This window comes from Lampris incognitus, chromosome 9 (genome assembly GCF_029633865.1).
Source record: "Lampris incognitus isolate fLamInc1 chromosome 9, fLamInc1.hap2, whole genome shotgun sequence".
In the NCBI taxonomy this organism is placed as follows: Eukaryota; Metazoa; Chordata; class Actinopteri; order Lampriformes; family Lampridae; genus Lampris; species Lampris incognitus.
Genome location: NC_079219.1, coordinates 3333021 through 3355443, shown reverse-complemented (window position 1 = coordinate 3355443; position 22423 = coordinate 3333021). Strand labels below are relative to the sequence as shown.

At 49.2% G+C, this 22423-nt stretch overlaps 1 protein-coding gene across 1 annotated transcript; it reads left to right on the top strand.

The window, feature by feature from the left end:
• Positions 1–940: 940 nt before the first annotated feature.
• lin28aa (lin-28 homolog Aa) lies at positions 941–16250 on the top strand. Its single transcript, XM_056286811.1, has 4 exons — positions 941–971; positions 1505–1677; positions 5757–5941; positions 16028–16250. Exons 1-4 carry the CDS (start codon positions 941–943, stop codon positions 16248–16250), a joined length of 612 nt encoding a protein of 203 aa, XP_056142786.1.
• Positions 16251–22423: the final 6173 nt, after the last annotated feature.

Genomic DNA, 22423 nt, shown 5'->3' with positions numbered 1-22423 from the left:
AACCAATTAGAAACGAAGAAGAAGAAGGAACTTCCACGCGCCGTGGCTGGGTTTTGTGTGTCTGTGTCGTGTTTTGTGAGAGGTGTGTGTGTGTGGTGTGTGTGGTGTGTGTGTTGTGTGTGTGTGTGTGTGTGTGTGTGTGTGTGTGTGTGTGTGTGTGTGTCGTCTGGGGTTGCTGGTGTGGTCTATTTGGGGGTTATCATTTCTCTCTCTTTTGGGGGGGGGGGGTGTTAATGAATAATGGGAGTCGCTGGAAACACTTTTCTTGCGGTAATTGCGATGGCGGTTTAACTAAGGCGCTGATTGGTCGGTTTGGGACTCGGTGCGCAAATCTATCCGCAAGGGAATTTGAGCATCACGTGGACGCGCGCGCGTGTGTGCGCGCGCGTGGCGAGTTATGGATATGCGGCTCGGGGGATGCGAAATGGTCATTTTGAGTTGACCGCCACCGGAGAGAGCAAGGGGGGCAAAACGAGGTCTCTGAACGCTTCGCTTTGGGGGCCCCAAAACCAGGACTTCCAACACAAGGGCCAAAAAAAAAGATGGCAGAAGGTACATTTTGACTCTCCAGTTATCACAGGGGTGGGTTTTGAAATGGGGTGGTGGGGGGGGGGTTTGCTGGGGTTTCCTTGCATTGTCTATTAGATGATTTTTTTTGGGGGGGGCTTCTTCACTATACATATATATATGTATGTGTGTGTGTTGGCTATATATGCTACCCAGTGACCCCCCCCACTCCCCTCCCTCCCTCCCCCCATTGTTTAGGGGAATGGGTTGCCAAGCCCCCTTTTGTTTACCTCCCTCTCTCGCGCTCTCCCCCCCTCTGCCTCCCGGGAGGGACATCTGCATGAAAGTGGGTTATCTGCGAGGAGTGCACGGCAGCCAGCTCTCGGGCTCAAAGCTTGGGTGCTTATTCTGACTCAAGGACGACGCGAAGACCATGGGGTCTGTTACAAACCAGGAGTTCTCAGGTCGAGTAGCGCACGAACAAAACCAAAAAAAAAGGAATTTTTTAAAAATTTATTTGTTTTTTTGTTTTTTTACTTGCAGGACTGAGGGTGCTGACGTGAGCGGGGAGAGTCTAGGACCTGCTCATTTACATGTTTTCGCCGCTTTACAGTTCGCCTGCTAATTTGCAAAACTCATTAATATCCTGCAAATCTTGTCGGACGGAGGGGGGGTGGGGCGCGCGCGCGCTTCCTAACTGCACGTGCATTAAGTTATGCTCTTAACCGATTGTTTTTTTCTCCTCAATTAACTCGACGACTTGCTCTCGCGAGTCCGCTCTTACGTACTTGAGCTTTTGCGAGGCAATTAAAACGAGATAAACGGAAATTGCAAAAAAAAAAACAACCCTCGATTCCTCCGAATTTGGGGGTGGGGGGGGGTTTAATTGCGGATGACGTGACTGGTCTGCGCCGAGCACGTGAGCCCCCCCCCCTCTTTTTTTTGGCATTTTAAATGCAATTTGGGTGAAAAATGTTTTGTTTTTTTTAACTTTCAGGAGTTTGTAAAACCGAGGAGGAGGAAGGTCCGAGCACGGAGGAAGACTCGCAGTCCTTCCGCGGGGTCGGCGTGTGCAAGTGGTTCAACGTGCGCATGGGCTTCGGCTTCCTGTCCATGACCAGCCGGGAAGGTGAACCCCTCGACGAGCCGGTGGACGTGTTCGTTCATCAGGTAACGCGCCCGAGTTACGGACGCTCCCCGCAGACGCGGACATGTAGAGCAGCAACAAACAAACAGACAAAACTAATTTATCTTTTCTGTTGTAATCGCTGCACCGAAATCCCACCGTCGCGTGCACCTTCGGTGGGTGGGGTGCTGCTTATCAAGGGAACACGTGTTGCTCGCAGAAACCCCAGAGAGGGAATCCACGCATGCGTGCGCGCGTGCGTGCACCCACGCGTCATCTAATCACCGCTTCACCCGCGACGTGTTGGAGTTCAAAACGTGCGGAAATGTGCCTAATTACCCGTTTTATTAATTATTTCTTTTACTTCATCGGCTCAACACTCGGTCTGACCGACTGACAAACGCAGCGCGCGATGCGCGCGAGTACAGCGGCAGACCCGGCTGAAGCGCACGAGGTTGCCGTCTTGGCCGGGTTTCTAACTTGCGTCGGTCTCCGCGCAGGTTTTCTGAACGTGCACGTGTCCGGAGCGTCCCGGCCTGGCCGAGCATGGCCGCTTCTGGACTGCACCAGCTCTCCGCACATACACCCACCCTCTGTCTAGAGCTTCAGCTATTCATGTGACGTGACAGCCCGAGACACAAACGGGTGGTGGTGATGGTGGTGGTGGGTGGGGTGGGTTAAAATCTGTAGTAAACCCAGGTTTCATGAAAGCCCCCCCCCCTTCCCCGTTCTTGCTGATATGGTTGGAGGGGGGAGGGGACGTGTCCTCGTGTGAGTGGCTCCTTCCACGGCGGCCTGATGGTGTGAATGGAAGGAGTCCCCGAAAGCTGCTCCTTCACTTAAGGTGCTAAAAGAGACGGAATTGGGGGTCATCTTGTTTAACAAGCCCCCACTAGTCTCTCTCTCTCTCTCTCCACACACATACCACACCATCACCACTTTCCAAGACCTCCAACAGTGGGGGCATTTCTGGCCCCCCCCCTCCCCGGTACCGAGACTCCCCAAATGGGTGGTGCGTTAGGACTTTATGTGGCCCAGCGTAGCCACCTCGCCGTGTCTTCGCCATCGACTCTAAGCGTGGTTTGACCCGTAAGGCCTCGCACACTCCATGGTAGAAGCCGGCTGGCGTTCAGATTGGAGACTCTCGTCCACGCAGACTCGCCCGAAGTCCTCCTGCTTCGTGCGGAGTTGAACGCACAACGCAGTTCGTTTGGCGAGAACCGAGAGGCCGTCGTATGGGCGGCGTGACGGCGTCTTACGCGTTCTGTGTTCACAGAGTTGAGCTAAACCTGGAACTCTGGCACCTCGGCGCTCTGTTGGGTCCAGAGTGATCTAGGCCTCCTTTCAGCGGGAGGAGAAATGGGACGCTCGCTCGTACCGTGGACTCCACGACTCTGTTGACCGACTCGCGGTTTGGGAGGACCACGGTGCAGGTCCGGAGTCGTGCTGTCCTGGTGGTGAAACCAGCTCGGTTATCGCCCCAAGGTAGTTCACGGCGGGCTTCTAGAGCAACGCCATTGTCGCCGAAACCTCACATGCTGAACCGGGATAGGGTGGGTCCTACCCCCTTCTAACCGCTCCGTGCTGTGACCTCTCTTCACACCCACGAGGCGGCGTGACCACGTTCGCCATCTCCCAGCCGTCCCGGGGAAAACGCGGAGATGTGTTTGTCAGTGTCGGCGGTACGGGGGTTGTAGCGATGTTGAAGACCTGGCTCTAAAATTAGCGGCCGCGTGTCGGAGAACATTAACTCCCCGGGTCCGCCGGCCCTTTGTGCAGGTGGACAATGGAGCCACGCATCCCAATGAAGCGCTCCCGTCGTCTGTGACCGAGCCCTCCTTTGTCTCAGTAGCAATCCACCCCATTGTCCTTCACCGCCTTGATGTCTTTCTCTGCCCTCACCCCACTTCCAAGAAGCCCTTTGTGGCCGCAGGCCGCGGTATGTCCAGAATTGCCCCCAATGCCTCACCTTCAGGCTTTTCAAGTGGAAAGAACCTACCTCGGCTGGCTGCATACCTGTCTATAAAGAAGTTCACTTTGTGGGAAAGTGGGTAGGGGGACGGTCTCTCTCTCTTTTTTCCCTTCTTTTTTTGGTATGTGGGCGGAGAAGGTCACACGTGCGGGAGGAAGTGGGTTAACGGTCACCGTGACGGAAGCACAATGGGACCCGGGGTTTTGAGGAAGGCCATCCTGCCAACCCAAATGTTATGGATGACCAGTCATGTTTTCCTCCGCTGCCTGTGACTTCGCAGCTGATGCTCATCTGCTTTTGTCCCTTAATGAATGTGTGAGGATTAGCGCTGGATGAAGCTGTGCCCGTACTCGCCGGTTAGCCGCACACGAGGCCCAATTACTCTTTCCTGAATTGGTCGCCGTGCCCTTTTTGACGGGTAAATCGGAAAACGAGGCTCCGAGAGACGTGGTAGCGACAGTCGGCCAAAATGCAGTTTCCCGCCGGCTGCCTTCAAAACTCAGCGCGCTCCCCTCGCTTGAGAAGGTGGTACCGATGCAACCTTTATTTATTTATTTATTTATTTATTTATTTATATGGAAATGTGACCGCGGCCTTATCCTGACAGGAAGTCCACAAACCGGCTTCGGTAATCGCACTTTGAAATACGGGAGGCCTCCGGAGGCCACCGACCGCGCCGCACAGGTAAAGGTGCGACTCGCTCGCTCGTGAAGAATCCGATCGATGTCCGCCGCTTTGCTTAATTTGCGGGAACGGGGAAACCCGCCGCCGGGCCATGTGGCTCCTGGGAGAGCAGCTCCCCCGTTGACACGGCCAAGCGGCTCCCCGGCTTTTATGCCTTAATGGACACCATAACTTCAATTCACTCCGTTTCCTGTCTTCTGTTATGGTTTCTCAATAGGCCCCTGGTGTCTCATGAGGGAAAACCCTTCGCGGGGTCATTCCAGGTGAATTTATGGGCCCGGGGATAGGGGAAGCAGCCGGGGGGTCTGGATCAGTTTGGGATTTTTGCGACGTTCAAACCCGGCTCGTCTTATTTCGCTCCGCTCCCTCCGCAAACAGCCCGAATAACTCGCGCGGAAGGGAGTCGGGGAACCCCGGCGTCGTCGTCCTAAATCGGGAAAAGCTGGCGGATCAAATCCTGGTGTTGCTTTTTTGCCATAGTGGTTTACGATCCCGCAGGAAGACCTCACCTATTCAGACGCGGGTATCAAAGGGAGGTATCAATCATGAGAGAGCAGGACTGTGTTTGCCCCCTACTTTTTATCTCGCATGCCTCCCTGCCAAACAATCATCCTAGGAATGCTCCTCTGACCCCCAACACCACCCCCCACCCCCCACCACCAACTCCTTTCCCATGTCACCCCACCCCCATCCCTCACACTATTCCCTGCATCCTGCATTTTAGCGATGGTGGTGGTCAGTGTGTTAGTGGAGCTTTGTGTGATGTGGGTGGGAAGAGGGTGGGGGGTTGGGGGCAGCAGTGTGGAATGCTGCTCCTCTGTAGGGGGGGGATGGGTTGAAGGTTATCCTCATCAGGTTTACCACTCAAACACAGAGGAAAGACACGCCGGTATTGGGCAACAACACCTTCATGCGTACAGGACAGTGCAGGACAAAACGAAAAGTCACTGGGAACTGAGGACGGCGAGCTTTGCTGCAGCGGTTTGGTTCATATCGATCACCTTTTCAAAATACCGGGCGACGGATTAAACCGCATCAGGGTCTGATGTGAGCACACACTGAAGGTTGGGGTGGGGGGGTGGGGGTGGTATTCTGGAGAGTCCACCCAGGCTAACCTAGCTGATATGACTCGGCCACTCGTGCTCTAATAAATTGGGCGTTTTAATAATATCGCTATATAACGTTGGGTGATATGGGCAATATCACCGTGGTAACCATAGGATGCGTAACACTGATATTGTCGTATATCAAAATGTGTGCTTACATGTGCAAAATGACCACGTTGAAGAATTCAGCCGTCGCTTGGAACCGTTGGCTCATGTAAAGTGACCGACCCAGTCCACTGACCTGTGTGGACAAAGTGTGATGTCCACACAGGTCAGTGGACTGGGTCGGCCATGAAACTGGGATTTCCCAGATCGTTGTCGGCATTGTGACAGTTGAACCGTCTTCCCGTGTCTGATTCAGAGTAAACTGCACATGGAAGGCTTTCGCAGCCTGAAGGAAGGCGAGGCCGTGGAGTTCACCTTCAAGAAGTCCTCAAAGGGCCTGGAGTCCCAGAGAGTCACGGGGCCGGGCGGGATCCACTGCGTGGGCAGCGAGAGGAGACCGAAAGGCAAGAACGTCCAGAAGAGACGGTCCAAAGGTGACAGGTAAGTGCCGGGGATGTCCTCTCTCTGTCGCAGAGGCAAACGGTCACAAACAATCTCAAAACAAAGGATTTTAGTGCTCCTCTGCACACGATCAGGATGGTTCTCATCAAAGTAACCACCGTGGACCATTATACTGTAGTCATGTGTACAAATGGGTGATGTTTATGCTTCTGTAGCCCTCATTAACTATTAGCTATTATCATCATTTTTTATGATATTATTATTATCATTAGGAAGAGAGGGAAATGGATGATCCGCTTTGGTGACCTCAAAAGGGAGCAGCTGAAAGTAGTAGTAGTAGTAGTAGTAGTGGTGGTAGCAGTAGTAGCAGTAGTAGGAGCAGTAGTAACAGTGGTAGTAGTAGTAGTAGTAGCAGTAGTAGTAGTAGTAGTAGTGCTAGCAGTAGTAGTAGTAGAAGGAGCAGTAGTAGCAGCAGTAGCAGTAGTAGGAGCAGTAGTAGAAGAAGTGGTAGTAGTAGTAGTAGCAGCAGTAGTAGTAGTACTAGCAGTAGTAGCAGTAGTAGTAGTGGCAGTGGTAGTACCAGTAGTAGTGCTAGCAGTAGTAGTAGTAGTAGGAGCAGTAGTAGTTGTAGTAGCAGCAGTAGCAGTAGTAGAATCAGTGGTGGTAGTAGTAGTAGAAGTACTAGTATCAGTAGTAGCAGCAGTAGTAGTAGTACTAGCAGTAGTAGTAGTCACAGTGGTAGTAGCAGTAGTAGCAGTAGTAGTAGTAGCAGTAGCAGTAGTAGCAGTAGTAGTAGTAGGAGCAGTAGTAGCAGCAGTAGCAGTAGTAGTAGCAGTAGTAGTAGTAGTAGCAGTAATAGCAGCAGTAGTAGTAGTAGAAGGAGCAATAGTAGTAGTAGTAGCAGCAGTAGTAGGAGCAGTAGTAGAAGAAGTGGTGGTAGTAGTAGTAGTAGCAGCAGTAGTAGTAGTACTAGCAGTAGTAGCAGTAGTAGTAGTGGCAGTGGTAGTACCAGTAGTAGTGCTAGCAGTAGTAGTAGTAGTAGTAGGAGCAGTAGTAGTTGTAGTAGCAGCAGTAGCAGTAGTAGAATCAGTGGTGGTAGTAGTAGTAGTAGTAGTAGCAGTAGTAGTAGTAGTAGGAGCAGTAGTAGCAGCAGTAGCAGTAGCAGTAGTAGTAGTAGTAGTAGCAGTAATAGCAGCAGTAGTAGTAGTAGAAGGAGCAATAGTAGTAGTAGTAGCAGCAGTAGTAGGAGCAGTAGTAGAAGAAGTGGTGGTAGTAGTAGTAGTAGCAGCAATAGTAGTAGTACTAGCAGTAGTAGTAGTAGTACTAGTAGCAGTAGTAGTAGTAGCAGTAGTCGTAGTGGCAGTGGTAGTAGCAGTAGTAGCAGTAGTAGCAGCGGTAGTAGTAGTACTAGCAGTAGTAGTAGTAGCAGTAGTAGTAGTGGCAGTAGTAGTAGCCCTCATTAGCTGGTTTAAATGATTCGCTCTTTTGCCTAGGGGTGGCGCTATAATTAATTGTGCTGCATCGCTGTGATGGACGGGGGTGTAAAACCTCACATAGTCTAGTTTTACCTGTCATATTTGCTTTGATGTTTACCGATATTATAATTTGCATTGAGCATGTGTGCGTGTGTGTATGTGTGGATTGTGGTAGTTAATGCAAACCAAAGAAGAGGCCTGACCGGGGCTGTGTGAAAGGAGTTATGGAAAGATTCAAAATAAAAAAGGTAATTTATTCATACTGGAACCTCGCGTGCACACCACGGCAGTGCTGTAGTGCTTTTAAATCCAAGCAGTAGCAGTACTACTTTACACAGACCGCACATAGACTACACGTTAATACTGCTTTATTTATTTGCCAAACAGCAATACTTGCTTCTCATTTGCATGAATTTTGCCATGTAATATTCACTTCAGTGTATCTGCACCCTGTAACTGATGGGATCCCGTCACAAGGGTTCAGTTCCTTGAGTTGATTCCACCCAAATAAAGGACCGCGTTCTGGGAGGATCCGTCGGCGCTTTTAAAATCCATTAAATGAGCTCAGATACTCAATTAATGCAACCCCCGATTCTGCCTGTCTGCTGTAATGGAGGCGTTTAACCGGTCCATGCCGGGTGTCGTGCAGAAAATCAAACCTGGAACATTTGGGAAGATTTAAGGAAAGCATAACAATCCCACCAATAACGGCTGCATTTATTCTTCGAGACCCACGTGGGAACGTAATCCTGCAGGGATATAGTGAGAGGGTCTTGCATGCACCTTTGTATGGGTACTAGCCAGATCACCGGTTATATTACCTAACTGTACGCCTACGCGTTAAGGACCGGCGAGGGGTCAGAGCCGAGGCAGCCTCGCATCACAAACGGTCGCTGCCGGCGTCCATCTTTGATCAAACGCGCGACGCTGTTTTGAGTTTCTCATGGCTTTCCTCCCTTCCCTTTCACCCCAACCCCCCACGCCTAGCCCGAGCAGGGGTCACGCCAGCAGGCTTGGCGTGTGACCTGAATCAATAACTGTTTAAATCAGTAGGCCCCCGGTGGATTCACACCCACGGGCTCTCCTCTCCGAAGCCTTTCCCACCGACGTCTTCGCCGGCTCCAGAATCTACAAGCCGCCTGGGAGTATCCGGATCACGCGTATCTCCCAGCGGGTCCGGAGGATCTGAGACCCGGAGCCGTGTTCCTGGACATGCAGGCCATCCCAAACGTGCACCGACTGCACTTCACGCCGTTTTTTTGGGGGGGGGGGTCCCTCTTATCAGAGATTCAGGAACCTCCCCCCCCCTCCCTTTTATTAAAGCAACGGCAGCACTAATCCAATCACATACGAGGAATTTCTCATTCATTTTGCATCAGCTAGAGGCCTGCGAGGCGTTGGGTGGGTCGCGTGACTTACATGGCGCCGTGGTCATGAAAGCCTAAACTGATTTCAACTGGAGAAACACGCATATCTGTGAACCTATGAAAGCTGAAAATGCATACTCCCCCCCTCCCCCCCCCAGGTTGTTAAACATCTCTTAAAGCTAACTGAAAATCGGCCTCTTGATTTGAGAGGCGACGCTGCAAAAAACGACGGGTTTGTCGAGGTATTCATTTGATCTTATTTGGAGTCCGGTGACGTCCACTTCAAGATGTTGCTAGTTGACCTTTCTGACCCCGTCGGCGGATGCTGCCGCCTACTCCAGCAAACGGCACCTACAGCACCCGCCATGAGACGTTTTCGCTAAACGGGTTGAAGACGCCTCAGAACGGGAAGCCTGATTTGAGATAATCTCGCTTTCCTGAGGGCGGGAGTCGTGAAGCGAAGCCCGTTACGGAGGAGCAAGTGCACTTTCTCGAAAGAAGCGGCGCCATCCGCTGGCGGGGTAAATAGAAAAAAGAGAGGCATTATGAGACCCAAAACAAGATTTAAAAAAAAAAAAGCCTTGATAAACTCGTCTCTTTTTGCAGGGAAGTTTCTCATCCGACAGCTGCAACCTGCAACACCCCCCACCCCCACCCCCACCCCCACCCCCACCCCCAGCGGCAGGAAGGAAAGACTTCAGACGGCCGGGGTGTGTTTTCGGGGGGTTGTGTGTGTGTGTGTTTTTTTTTTTTTAATATTGATGTGGAGTTGGGGTTAGAGGTGTATCAACTTCACCTCCTGTCAGTTGTGATTAGAGCCAGAGAGTAGCCAGGGCGAGAACGGAGATCATTACCGCCTCAAAGAGTCCTGGGAGGCCCCGCCGCGGTTCAATACCTCCCCCGGTCCCTTACTGCGGATAGGCCTTTGTTAAGCCCCTCGAATATTTTAACTCGCGGGGAGTACGGCGCGACGCGAGTCTGGAGGTTTTCGGCCAGATATGCTCACGACTTACGCCGATTACACCTTTTCGATTTTACGGGGTCGCTCTGATCCATATCTGGGTTTCCGTGCGAGGGTTTCTGTGTGATTTGCGTCACTTTGAATTGAAAACGATTGACGGAAACAGCACGTTTCAAACCAAATCCCCCAAGTGTGGGTAGGCTTTCTGCAGTAAAGTGCAATGGAAACATGGAAGAAGAAGAAGCTGGATTAAAAAAAAAAAAAAATAATTTGATCACATGATCACCTGTTTTATCAGCCTGAACCGGTCCGTCTCTCTCGTGGGCGGTGAAGTTTTGGACGTACGACGTATGGCACGTGAAGGTCTAAATTCACAGATTTATTAGTTTAATCCGATCTGATGGAGACGCGCCTTCATTTGCATGAATTGCTTGGCGAAATCTTTGATTGAAATCTATCAGAAAGTTGGATGTAAATATAGCCGATAATAACTGTACGTCTGTTGGACAGGGGCGACCAGCGTGCTGTTTGACGTCTTTTCTCAAGCTTTTTTTTTTTTTGACAAGTGTCCTTTTTGGGACCACGACCAGGGTGAGCCACCCGAGACAACAACTGTTTCTCGGTCTACATTTCAAAGGCCACCTTCGTGGGTGTGTATATATATATATATATGCTATATATATATATACGTATGTGACTTGGGGAGGGAAAAAGCTCCTGTCCTTTTAATTGATAACAGATGCAGAAGCCCGGGCAAAGGGGGGGGGGGGTGAAAGGTCACTGTCGTCATGGCAACGGTGCATGGGTAAATGCGCCGGAGTTGGGGGATGGGACGGGGTTGGGGGTTAAGAGAACTGAGGAGAGGAGGAGGAGGAGGGGAGGGTCAGGGTTCAGAGGTCATTGCTGCAGCTTTTTTTTGAGACAAAGGAGCATTTCCCCTGCCCTCCTCCAGCTCCCTGATCGATGCCAGCGCAGAGAGCTTCCTTGATGGTGTAGACCTTGACGCCACCCCAACGGCCGCTGGCACAAAGACACGCTGACCCCTCGGCGGCCGTCCTGTCCAAACCTCATCTGCCGCAACAATTGCGCAGGGGTTCTTCAGCAGCGCTGACTGACCGCTCCACGCCTACCGCCCATCTGTCTTCCACCCCGGCACGCGTGGCCCATTCTATAGCTCGGCGTTTGAACAGAGGGGCTTGATGGCACCCCTCATGGCTGGCACTGACCCCCTTGGTGTGTTGACCACCTCAGTTCAATGCAGATGAAATGGATATCTTGCTTCAGGACAATGGAGTGAAATTGGAGATTAATTTTACCACGGCAGAATTGACAAACGGGGGGCGGGGGGGCAGGGGGGGGGGGTCCGATTGTGATCTCGAGAAATAATTAAGAGCACGACGATCGTGTCAGGTGCAAGGTATTTGACATGACTTTTGCTGGCGGTGAAAAACGGAAAGGGTTATAGAGCCTCTCTCGGGCTTGTCTCGGGAATCGCCAGTCGGAAAACCCGGTGAATACTTCGGATTTTTTTTCAAATACTTCAAAATCAAAACACTGCCTGAATTGCAAGGGATATGCATATTCTCCACGTCAATTCTTTCAGTTCTGCAGCCCATTTCCCGGTTGCTTATATATAGCAGTTTAACATTATTATATAGTGGCCCACGTGGCTCACCTCTCCTTTAAACCAAGGGTATATTTTTGTTGCAGGCAACTTGTAACGTTTCCCCAGATCGCAAAATTGCTGTGGCCCGGACCCGTCCCACACCCGACACTTTCATCCGGCCCATATACCACATGGAATGATGGCACTTGGGCGGTCCGCTCCTGTTTGCCAGATCTGGGCCAGAACCAAGCCATAGCAATGCCGCATGTGCCACATGTTTGCCAAAGATGGCCCATATTTGTTTTGTGATATTTGGGCCATATTTGCTATTATACATGTGGGCCACTTCAGGCTCACATCCATTTTGTCAGGGCCAGAAGAAGGCCATCAGTGCCGCATCATTGCCTGAAGTGGCCCACATCCGGATGCTATCTGGGTTACAACACCCGGATTGATTTTAGACCTCTAAGAGACATTACTTTTTATCAGTCTGGTGCACTGTTTAGAGCAGTGTTTCTCAACCCAGTCCTCAAGGACCCCCTATCCTGCAGATTTTCATTGTAACCCTGCATAGGTAGCCCTGCTTGTACTTACTCGACCAATCATCTCGCAGCACTTAATTATGCAAGGTGTGCAACATCTGACAAAATTCATCGCTGATTGGTTGAATAACTACAAACAGGTACACCTATTCAGGGTTGCAAAGAAAATATGCAGGATAGGGGTTCCTTGAGGACTGGGTTGAGAAACACTGGTTTAGAGAGCAATGTGGAGCGACCCGGGATGCCCTTGCAAGATTTATTTCCATCCATCCATCCATTATCCAAACCGCTTATCCTGCTCTCAGGGTCACGGGGATGCCGGAGCCTACCCCAGCAGTCATTGGGCGACAGGAGGGGCAGGCTCTGGACAGGCTGCCAAGCCCTTTGCAAAATTAAACCAGCACGAGGGAAATACTGATATCTACTGGCTAACAGGCGCCATTATGGCTGTTATTACACCTGACCTAGTCTCGCATATAGTCAGTCTGACCACCACACTACATTTCAGCCGAGCCAGGTAGCAATTTTTTTTCATAGGATGGCGAAGTCATGACCCTCCCCACTCTGCCTCTGATTGGCTAGCACCAGTTGCCTTCGTTGGTTAGGTTTAGGCATGAGGAGGGAGATTGGTTAGGGTTGGGGTAAGAATATCAGGGCAAGTCAAGTCTGGGGAAAGTCTGAACGTGGAGGAGGAGGCCATGATGGAAGCTTGGGAAATGACGCTGGGGGTCGGAGAAAGAACGAAATCGGAAATGAGAACGAGGACAAGGGAGGGTTTTGAAAATAAAACGAGGAGCGATACATCAAATTGCTCAAACGATTGTCCTCAAGGACCCACATGAGGTCAGAAGGTGTGTTAGCATGTGCAGTCTGTCCTCCTGTCAGGTCTCCATGGTGATGCTGGTCGCGTGGCTCTGATCCTGGGCTGTTCCTATGGCATCTGGACACTACTACTAACTGGTCATCCTCCTCTTCATATTCTTCATATATTTTATAATTCTAATATAATTCTGTCATCCTCTTTCAATGTTGTAATCCTCCCCTGTTACTCTCCCCGGTGTTTCTTCCTGTTTTTCCTCCCTGTTAAAGGTTTTTTTTGGGGTTTTTTTGAGGAAGTTGTTCTTTATCTGTTGTAGGAGTCTAAGGACAGGATGATGTGTTGCTGTAAAGCCCACTGAGGCAAATTTGTAATGTGTGATAGTGGGCTACACAAATAAAATTGACTTGACTTGAGAATGATTTGAGACAAGAACCTAAGGGCAAGTCAGTCAGAAAGCTCGCTGAGTTTTGCTTTGGTGAGGACCAGATGAACTTCTTGGCCTTTTTTGCAGTGGTAATTAACTGTACTGCTGGAGGAGAAAGTAAATTGGAGAGAACTGACACAACTGTAGATGCAGCAAGCTGAGCGTTGTAGGAGTTTCCAGGGAAGATGTGCAGCAGCTGCTGAGAGAGACTTTTAGTAGTCATTCTGGTGCCCTCACCATTCCTTTTGATGGCGGTGATGCACCAAATCATTGTTTGCCAACCGCCAATAAATCTAAAAAATAAAAAGAGGAGGAAGAGGAAGAAGACATCATCAGCGGTAAAACTGCATTGACTGTGCCGTTGTCTTCCTACGGGGAGGGCGGTGGCGCCCAACTATTCGGAAGCTGCCCATGCTGCGCTCAAAGCTCAAATTATTTCAACTTTGACCTCGGTCGCCGCTGACCTTTCAAAGTGCAACCGGTGAGGTAACAGCTGTATGTGCCGTAGCCAACAGTGGCACGTGCAAGCAGGGGAGGGAAGAGAGTGATGGAGGAAAAGGAAAGCCAACGGGATTTCAGTGGCAACGCTGGAGGAACTCACTCAGCAGCAAACGAGGTATGAGTTCCCTGAGTGTCAAGATTGGAGAAGCTGGAAATGTCTAGTGAGGACAGACAGTTCATGGATTTGGCGTCACAATCAGTAAAGCTGGTCAGTGGTCATTACAGCATCGGCCTTCCTCTAACGAAAAAGCAAACCACGTTCCCCAACAACCGGGCTGTTGCAGCTCAGAGAGTGGGGAAACCTGAAAAGGAAACTAGTAAGAAATCAAGAGCTTCAGGCTGTCTGGTTGGCATGGCGGCCAATTCTGTTGCCTACCAACACGGGGCTCGGCGGTTCGAATCCCCGTGTTACCTCCAGCTTGGTCGGGCGTCCCTCAGACAAAATTGGCCATGTCTGCGGTTGGGAAGCCGGATGTGGGTATGTGTCCACTAGCGCCTCCTCTGGTCGGTCACCTGTTCGGGGGGGAGGGGGAACTGGGGGGAATAGCGTGATCCTCCCACAAGCTACGCCCCCCTGGTGAAACTCCTCACTGTCAGGTGAGAAGAAGTGGCCGTGACTCCACATGTATTGGAGGAGGCATGTGGTAGTCTGCAGCCCTCCCCAGATCAGCAGAGGGGGTGGAGCAGCGACCGGGACAGCTCGGAAGAGTGGGGTAGTTTGCCGGATAAAATTGGGGAGAAAAAGGGGGAACCCCCCCCCCCCAAAAAAAGGTCCCTGAACTCTATAAAACGACATGCCACAATCTCGGCAGGAAACGTAATGCGTGGTGAAATGTCAGCAGTCAGGTGGGGCTAGCAGGTTTGTGACTAGGCGTTTAGTTTAGGAACTTAGCTAAATCCAATGCTAAAGTTAGCTTTCAAAGTTTAGCTTTGATGATGTATACCTTTACTGCGCTGTGCCTCTGCACCAAGTGTCTGTACTATGCCCTGCGGCCTACCTCACGGTGAGCGAAGAGCAAATTTCTTATGTGAATTTGCCTTCACCGACAGATGGAGCAAAGTCTTAAAGGAGCGAGGACTGTAGTGGAGCACTGGGGTGTCAGGTGTGATTGTGCGGCAATGGCAAATGGCTCAAGGGTCAGGTAGGATGGCCCCTTAGCAGAATTTTGCTTAGGGCGCTGCCCCAGGGAGGTCAGAACCGGCTCTGCATTTTCAGATCTAGCAGAGCCCACCCAGATAGCAAAATTGCTGTGGCCCGGACCCGTCCCACACCCGACACTTTCATCCGGCCCACAGACCACGTGGAATGATGGCACTTGGGCGGTCCGCTCCTGTTTGCCAGATCTGGGTCAGAACCAAGCCATAGCAGTGCCGCATGTGCCACATATTTGCCAAAGGTGGCCCATATTTGTGTTGTGATATTTGGGCCATATTCACCATTTACCACACGGGCCACTTCAGGGTCACATCCAGATCACATGTTGCCCAGAGCACCGCATCTTTGCCAGAAAAAGGCCCACATTTGTTTTGTTATATTTGGGCCATATTTGCTATTATACATGTGGGCCGCTTCAGGCTCACATCCATTTGGTCAGGGCCAGAAGAAGGTCATCAGTGCCGCATCATTGCCTGAAGTGGCCCACATCCGGATGCTATCTGGGCAATAGTCATTCTGGAGTAGGTGGTGGTGGGGGGCATTCTCAAACTAATGCAAATTATCATGGATAGTCCTAAACTGCACTACACTCCTACACTCACTGCTGTTCTTCCAAAATAATGCTGGCTAGAATCACTATTGGAGGACACTTTGTTTATGGTGGGAGTCAAGAAAACGCCACCCAGAATAATGGACAATATGTGTTGATTATGTCAAGACCTTGACAGATAAAAAAAACAAAAAACATACAAACCACTTTATTCAGTCTTGCACCAGAAATGTGGCTGTTTACGGCAGCTCGCCATAATGTTTGTCTATTGTTTCCGGGTCAGATTCCAGTAGCAGCAAACCCTTACATTTTGGTGTATGGGCGCAACCAATTCTCTGAAAGAACTCAAACACTGTACAAAGTAAAGTAAATTGAACGATTAACAAAAAAATCGCTCTGTTGATGGCATTATGCTTGCATCGATGTAGACCATTTGATGAAAATAGCGTGACTACGGTGTTTACATGGCCGTTGCAATAATCAAATTAATTTGATTAAAATGTTTTTTTTAAGCTTGCACATAAACACGCTGAATGTAGCTGGCAAGCTTGAGTGATTGTTTTCGTCGTTGCTTCATCGAGACGGCAACACACGGGGAGAGGAAGGAAGCAGAATAGCGGCTGAAATAGTCGATACCAGTGGAAAGCTCATTTCAGCAGTCCAAATCCAGTGAGTCAGACCACACCTGACCTGGTTCAATGTTCTCTATCTTGTGTTTCATAGGTGCTACAACTGCGGAGGCCTGGACCACCACGCCAAAGAGTGCAAGCTGCCGCCCCAGCCCAAAAAGTGCCATTTCTGCCAGAGTATTGACCACATGGTTGCCAACTGCCCGATAAAAGCACAACAGTCCTCCTCGCCTGGCTCCCAGGGCAAACCCTCTCCTTCGAAAGGGGACGAGGAGGAGCACAGCCATGTGGCGCCACCCACCGACACCTCAGATTGAACAAGGAAAATGTGCAGCAAGGAAACCAGGGAAGTACAGGGGCCAATCACACTGCTTTACTGGGGAGATGGGACACGAATCCCTTTTCACCCTTTGAAGCTGCTTTTGGAACTACCTCAGGTTGGGAAAAAAAAATTTGTATGCTCATGAAGAATGTTGCTGAAGTTGTTTTGGTGTAACACTCAGGAATACTGCTTTGCTATATTGCACTCAGGAAACCCTTTTTGGTGTATAAATCACCACCGTCGATTGAGAAGTTTAGAATTGTAACGGGTTATACTAAACAACTCTTTGTTTTTATGATTTTTTTCATAGGATCTGCGTCTTCCTTTTATGATATTGTGCCTCGTTGGTGGGCTTCGGACCTCTGCTTTTGTGTAATACTTAGTCACTGATTCAGGTATAGAATAGAATAGAATTCCTAATATACTAATACTTTGGGCTGCCTTACCTTTTTTTCTCTTTCCTGATTGTTACACCTCACCATCTAACAGGGCAGAGACGTGACAGTACCTCTGTAATGAATGTTAGCTTGCATATCGCATGGGGAGGGGGGGGGTATGTGAAAATAGGTGGGATGGGGTTTAGGGTATAGCTATAGGCAATGTATTGGCGTCTGCCAATATTGCAAGTGACCATCCAGATTTCCTGGGGCCAAATGAATGTCAGGCCAAAAGTCATTGCCAGCTTTTGGTTGAAGTTATCCGTGTCGTAGTTTCATCGTTTTGGTTTGCAGCGTTTCGCTGGCTGTTTTAAGATGCACGGTCTACCTCACTGGTGCATGTCTGGTCTGCTCGTAAACTCTTGGCTCGACCACACTGAAAGTAAACCAAATCTTCCTCGGCCGAGAGTGCAGCTTTAGACGTTGCGATGTGAATCGGGATTGAATCAAATCGTTTTTGCACTACAGTATTTACATGGGAGTTTTAAATTGCCGACGATATACTTCCAAAGCCGAGGAAATCCCTTCTTCTGGAAACCGGAAGCGTAGGCCTAAATCGAGTTCCCTTTAGCAGTATGTTCTCATGTTATTGGCTGCCGTGCAAAACGCTGCTACTTTGTAAGTACATCCATTTGGATTTGATGGAATCCCAAGCAATGTCATGCTTTTCCCAAGACGCGTACAACCAACACCACCTCTAATACGATACTTGACAAGGACCGAGTTGCTGAGTGGTTCAGCTAGCTCTCCTCTTAATACTTGAAAAAAAAATAGGCAGAGTCAGACATGATGTTGCCCGTGGGTAGGCTGCTGTTTTGTTTAGTTTTTTTTAATTTCCATCCAGTCTGATCCATTACTAGGTAGCTATATAAAACATTACCTCCCAACAAATCCCCTTAGTAGGGCGATGGCTCAGGAACACCAGTCGTACAAGGAGGAGCGTGTAGAACTAGCTAGCTAATCAGCATTTTACTCCCGTTTTACAGGAGAAGCTGACAAGACTTTTACACCTAATTAATATATATGTAAAATTATTCTAAAGCCTTTTTTTAAGAAAAAAAAACATACTAGTTATTTATTTTCATCCAAGTGTGTTGCAGCTTCTCCTTTCGCTCATTTTTAAGCCCTCTCTACGATGAACGTCCCACTAGGTTTCAGAAGACTGTCATTCAAAGCTATATTTGACTTGAGAATCGATTTGGGTAACGTTTTAACATCGGCGTACTTGTACCACAAATGGAGGTATCAGTATATTCGTACGTTGTAACCAGTGGTGTCTGGCCAGGACAGGGGGCTGGGGTGCTGCCCCCTTCAAATATCAAGAGATGAAAATCTACTTAAACATGTTAAATATAATTTAGTTGTATAATGCAAATAATTATGAAATAAAAGTGTTTTTCAGTCGGTCAGCAGCCATTAAATATTGGCTCCAAATGGTATTTGGTTGATTTCTGTCTGAATACATATACTTCCTGGGTGAGGGGCGCCGGCCAAACTATACCTTATGTAAGCCCTCAAACTTGTGGCGAGCAGGTGACCTGAGGCTGCTGTCTGGTTGGTTTATTCAGATTTTCCAGGGGGCGCAGTTCTGTGCTGCCCCAGACACTCCCACTTTTATTGGCAACGAATTGGTATTGTTTTAACGTTTTTTGATCTAATGTGATTGGACAATTCTTGTGGCTGTCAATCATGTTCACACCCACCGCGATGCCTCATCTCGACTGTCAATCATCCACCGTCTACGAACCCTGATAAAATCGATAGGCTGCATTGTCCTTCTTAATAACTGTGGCTGTGTGGACATCAAAGCAGCTGTCAGGTGTGCTGCGCCAAGGTAAACTGGCCCCCCCCCCAAATTTGTTTAGCACCAGCCGCCACTGGTTGTAACTATCAAGTTGGTAAATCGTCATCGCTGTGCTCCTCTTAAATTCAGTGGTGTGTTCTGGAGTATGGTAGTTACAGTGTACTCGGATATATTGTGTTACGAGTGCCTGCGTGAACTGTGACTGTGTGATTTTATTTCCTTTGCCTTGTGTGATTCTCCTGCATGGCCCTTCCAGAAGGAGGGCCCAACGTAATACCTCTCTATCTATGCCTAAACCAATGCAATGTTACTCTGCACTAATCATGTGTAAGACGCATTATATTTCCTTTATATTTAGTTCAACCCTTTTAATTTACCTTTTTTTCCCATATGTGCTCCATATATTTTATATGTTCTTGTTTTTTTATTAAGAGTTTGATAAACCACATACAGTCTTTTGCTGGCAAAAAAAAAAAAAAACAAAAAAACAAAACAATTCTAGAACCTCCTCTCTCAGGCTTGTCTCAGGAATCGCCAATCTGAAAACTCAGGGAATGCTTCAGGTTGTTTTGAATGAGTCGCGGAGCGTTCGTTCACATCGGCGCAGGGATGCTAGTCAGTGTTTGTCCGTGTGAGATATTTCTGCTGACAAGGCGGCGCGGCGTTACTATGAAGCCCCACGCCGCTTCTAGGCGACACACGCCCCCGCCCGGCATTCAAGCGCTAGGATTGGCCAGATTGGCCAAAACGCGTTGCCTCCGTTGTTTTGGGTTGGCTAAGGTTAGGGCGGGGTTAGGGTTAAGGTTAGCGAATCAGAGGCAGAGTAGGGGCGGGTCTTCCTAGAATCCCAGCGGCTGGATGCTACGTGGGGCGTGTCTTGCCTAGAAGTGCCGTGGGATTCATAATGGTAGAGACTAGTTCCCGTCGATGCAGAGAACGGTCAACTGAGCATGCGCAAGTACTCGTTGCCTCCGTTGTTTGGGTAGGCTAAGATTAGGGTTAGGGCGGGGTTAGGGTTAAGGTTAGCGAATCAGACGCAGAGTAGGGGCGGGTCTTCCTAGAATCCCAGCGGCTGGATGCTACGTGGGGCGTGTCTTGCCTAGAAGTGCCGTGGGATTCATAATGGTAGAGGCTAGTTCCCAGAACGGTCAACTGAGCATGCGCAAGTACTCGTTGCCTCCGTTGTTTGGGTAGGTTAGGGTTAGGGCGGGGTTAGGGTTAAGGTTAGCGAATCAGAGGCAGAGTAGGGGCGGGTCTTCCTAGAATCCTAGCGGCTGGATGCTACGCGGGGCGTGTCTTGCCTAGAAGTGCCGTGGGATTCATAATGGTAGAGGCTAGTTCCCGTCGATGCAGAGAACGGCCAACTCAGCATGCGCAAGTACTCGTTGCCTCCGTTGTTCGGGTAGGGTAAGGTTAGGGTTAGGGCGGGGTTAGGATTAAGGTTAGCGAATCAGAGGCAGAGTAGGGGCGGGTCTTCCTAGAATCCCAGCGGCTGGACGCTACGCGGGGCGTGTGGAGGCGTGGTAGAGGCATGTCGCGCATGCTCAGTCGACCGTTCTCTACTCCATTTCCGTTCTCTGCATCGATGGGAACTACTAGCCTCTACCGATTCACAATAACGTCTCGTCGCACCAGTTTAAAGATCTCGGTTTACAAAAACACAAAAAAAAGACAAAAAATAAAAAAACGAAACAGATGCTTGTCTGTCAAAATGCTGTTGAGAATTATCATGTGGAACGGATGAGATGCGCTGTCGTTTGAGGTTTCTTGTACTTACGCTTTGCCGAATCGTCCTACCCCAAGTCTGCTGATAGGTCTCACGTCTTCTTCTCGGATTATAACGCGAAGAAGAAGAAGAAGAAGATGGCGGCGTTCCGCGTCTGTTGTATCTCTTCCTCTGCGATCGTTGTAGACGAGGGCGTAGGGGTCGTTGAGGGGCTCGTGGTGTACAAATCGGGGTCGCCTCGTCTCAGCGCGTGGCCCAGTACATTGTATTTCAAGACTATCAATGATTATGACGACAAGAATGTGCGGTGGATGACTTGCTTAACTGAACACTCATCAGATCTTGTCTCTCGCGTGGGTTTGGCCAACGGACGGTGGGAGGTTTTGATAAAGTGAGCAACACTTTTCTGCTTTCTTTCTTTCTTCCTTTTTTATTTGAGGAAAAGGAAAAGAGCTCAGGATAAGAGAGGAGGAGGAGGAGAGATTATGGGTGCTCGCTGTCAATGGACCTTCACTGTTTTCTCGTAATGTTTCCGTTTCACGTGTTTCGGTTCGGTAACACGTTACAAACTGGATACATAATGTAACGTGTATGGATAAGTAGACACGCTGACCCTTTAGTCGAGCGGTTGGCGATGCCTCCTGCGGTGCGGGCGATACGGGTTCGCCTCCCGGCCGCGGCAGTTCCTGTGGTTGCGTTGTCCCCCCGAATTCGCTACAGTAATTTACATTTTCAGAAAGAGAATACACCAGAAAGCTGTTCTTTCAGTGGCTCTCTGATCCCCCCCCCCACACACACTCCTACCTTTTGAGACTTGAACACCTCATCTCTATAACTCAACAAATGATGACCTAAGAGTAGAGCTGGGCCAAAATCAAATATCATGATATTTTTGACCGACCACCTCGGTATCGATACTCGATACTCGATATTTTGGCGCTATGGTCGAGATGGCTGTTGGTGCTCTCACAAAATATGTACACAGTGACGTTTTTGATAAACACTTATTGGTCATGTAGCTATGATGCCCAAAGAGGTACAGACAAATAACAGAACAGCTAGAACAGCGTGATAAGTTCAGAATATTGCATCTCTTTGCTGTCGTGCAGCCTTCAAAACCAGGGAACGACAACATGCATGTCATATCGCGATATTGCAGCATCCAAAATGCCAGACGATATCTAGTCTTATATCATGGTATTGTAGCGAATTCGGGGGGGGGGCAGCCCGAGAACCGCCACAGCCGGGACGCGAACCCCTATCTCCTGCACCGCAAGCAACAGAGACATCGCTAGACTAAAGGGTCAGACCCGCGAGCCGGCGGCCGGCGTGTCTTCTTATCCATGCACGTTGCAGTATCAATACGATATCGATATGTTGCCCAGCCCTACGAGTGAGTCACCTTCGTGACTTTTGCTCAGCGGTGAATAAAAGTGGCGCATTGTAATGTCTGCAGTATTCTGCTGTGCATTCCCCCCCAGCGACGCTCTCAGTCTCCTTCGACGATACAAACTAGTCACTTTTGGGTGACGGTACCTTCTCTTATTCTGACCTTGGGTGCATATTTGAATGATTCCTAAGTGATGTTGTGTCCACCGCTGTACCTGTCACCGTTTTTCTCCCACCGTGGGTTTGCATCTCTGCTCCTTAATGCAAAACGGAGGTCCATAGCAGACGTTTCAATCTCGACAACCCTGTTCAGCTCTCCGGTGACGTGTTATTGTGATTTTATTGTTGGATGTTAGATGGGTTAGGTGTTCCTTTGAAAAGTCCAAGGACGTAACGATTGTGTGCTCAGGGTAACATTTAAAGCACACGAAAGCATACTGTACCACACTTTACCCTGTGTTTTGTGTGCTTTTAATGGTACACTTTGTGTGTGACCATCAGCCATTTTATGTGTAATGTATATACAGGTTGAATGGCTGAGGCTATTTCCAGAAAATGTGCATTTATTACTGAAGAATGTATCGTTTACTGCCATAAAAACTACATTTGAACTTGATCTCAGGCAACTCGGTGGCTAGTTTATAAATGGTAAGCAGCATGTAGACTATTACAAGTATTACTGTGATTACGTTTCTATATGTAAAGATCTGCTCCATTCCCCAATAAATATGTCAATATTCACATGCGTTTGTCCATTTGTTTTTTGGGGTTTTCTTCTTTTTTGCACCCACACAAGAGGTTTACTTAATCGG

Excerpts from the sequence above, each read along its gene's own strand:
- lin28aa (XM_056286811.1), top strand. The coding sequence starts at position 941 with ATGGGGTCTGTTACAAACCAGGAGTTCTCAG. Across the intron at positions 972-1,504 it reads TACAAACCAGGAGTTCTCAG|GAGTTTGTAAAACCGAGGAG; the intron begins GTCGAGTAGCGC and ends TTTAACTTTCAG. Across the intron at positions 1,678-5,756 it reads TGGACGTGTTCGTTCATCAG|AGTAAACTGCACATGGAAGG; the intron begins GTAACGCGCCCG and ends TGTCTGATTCAG.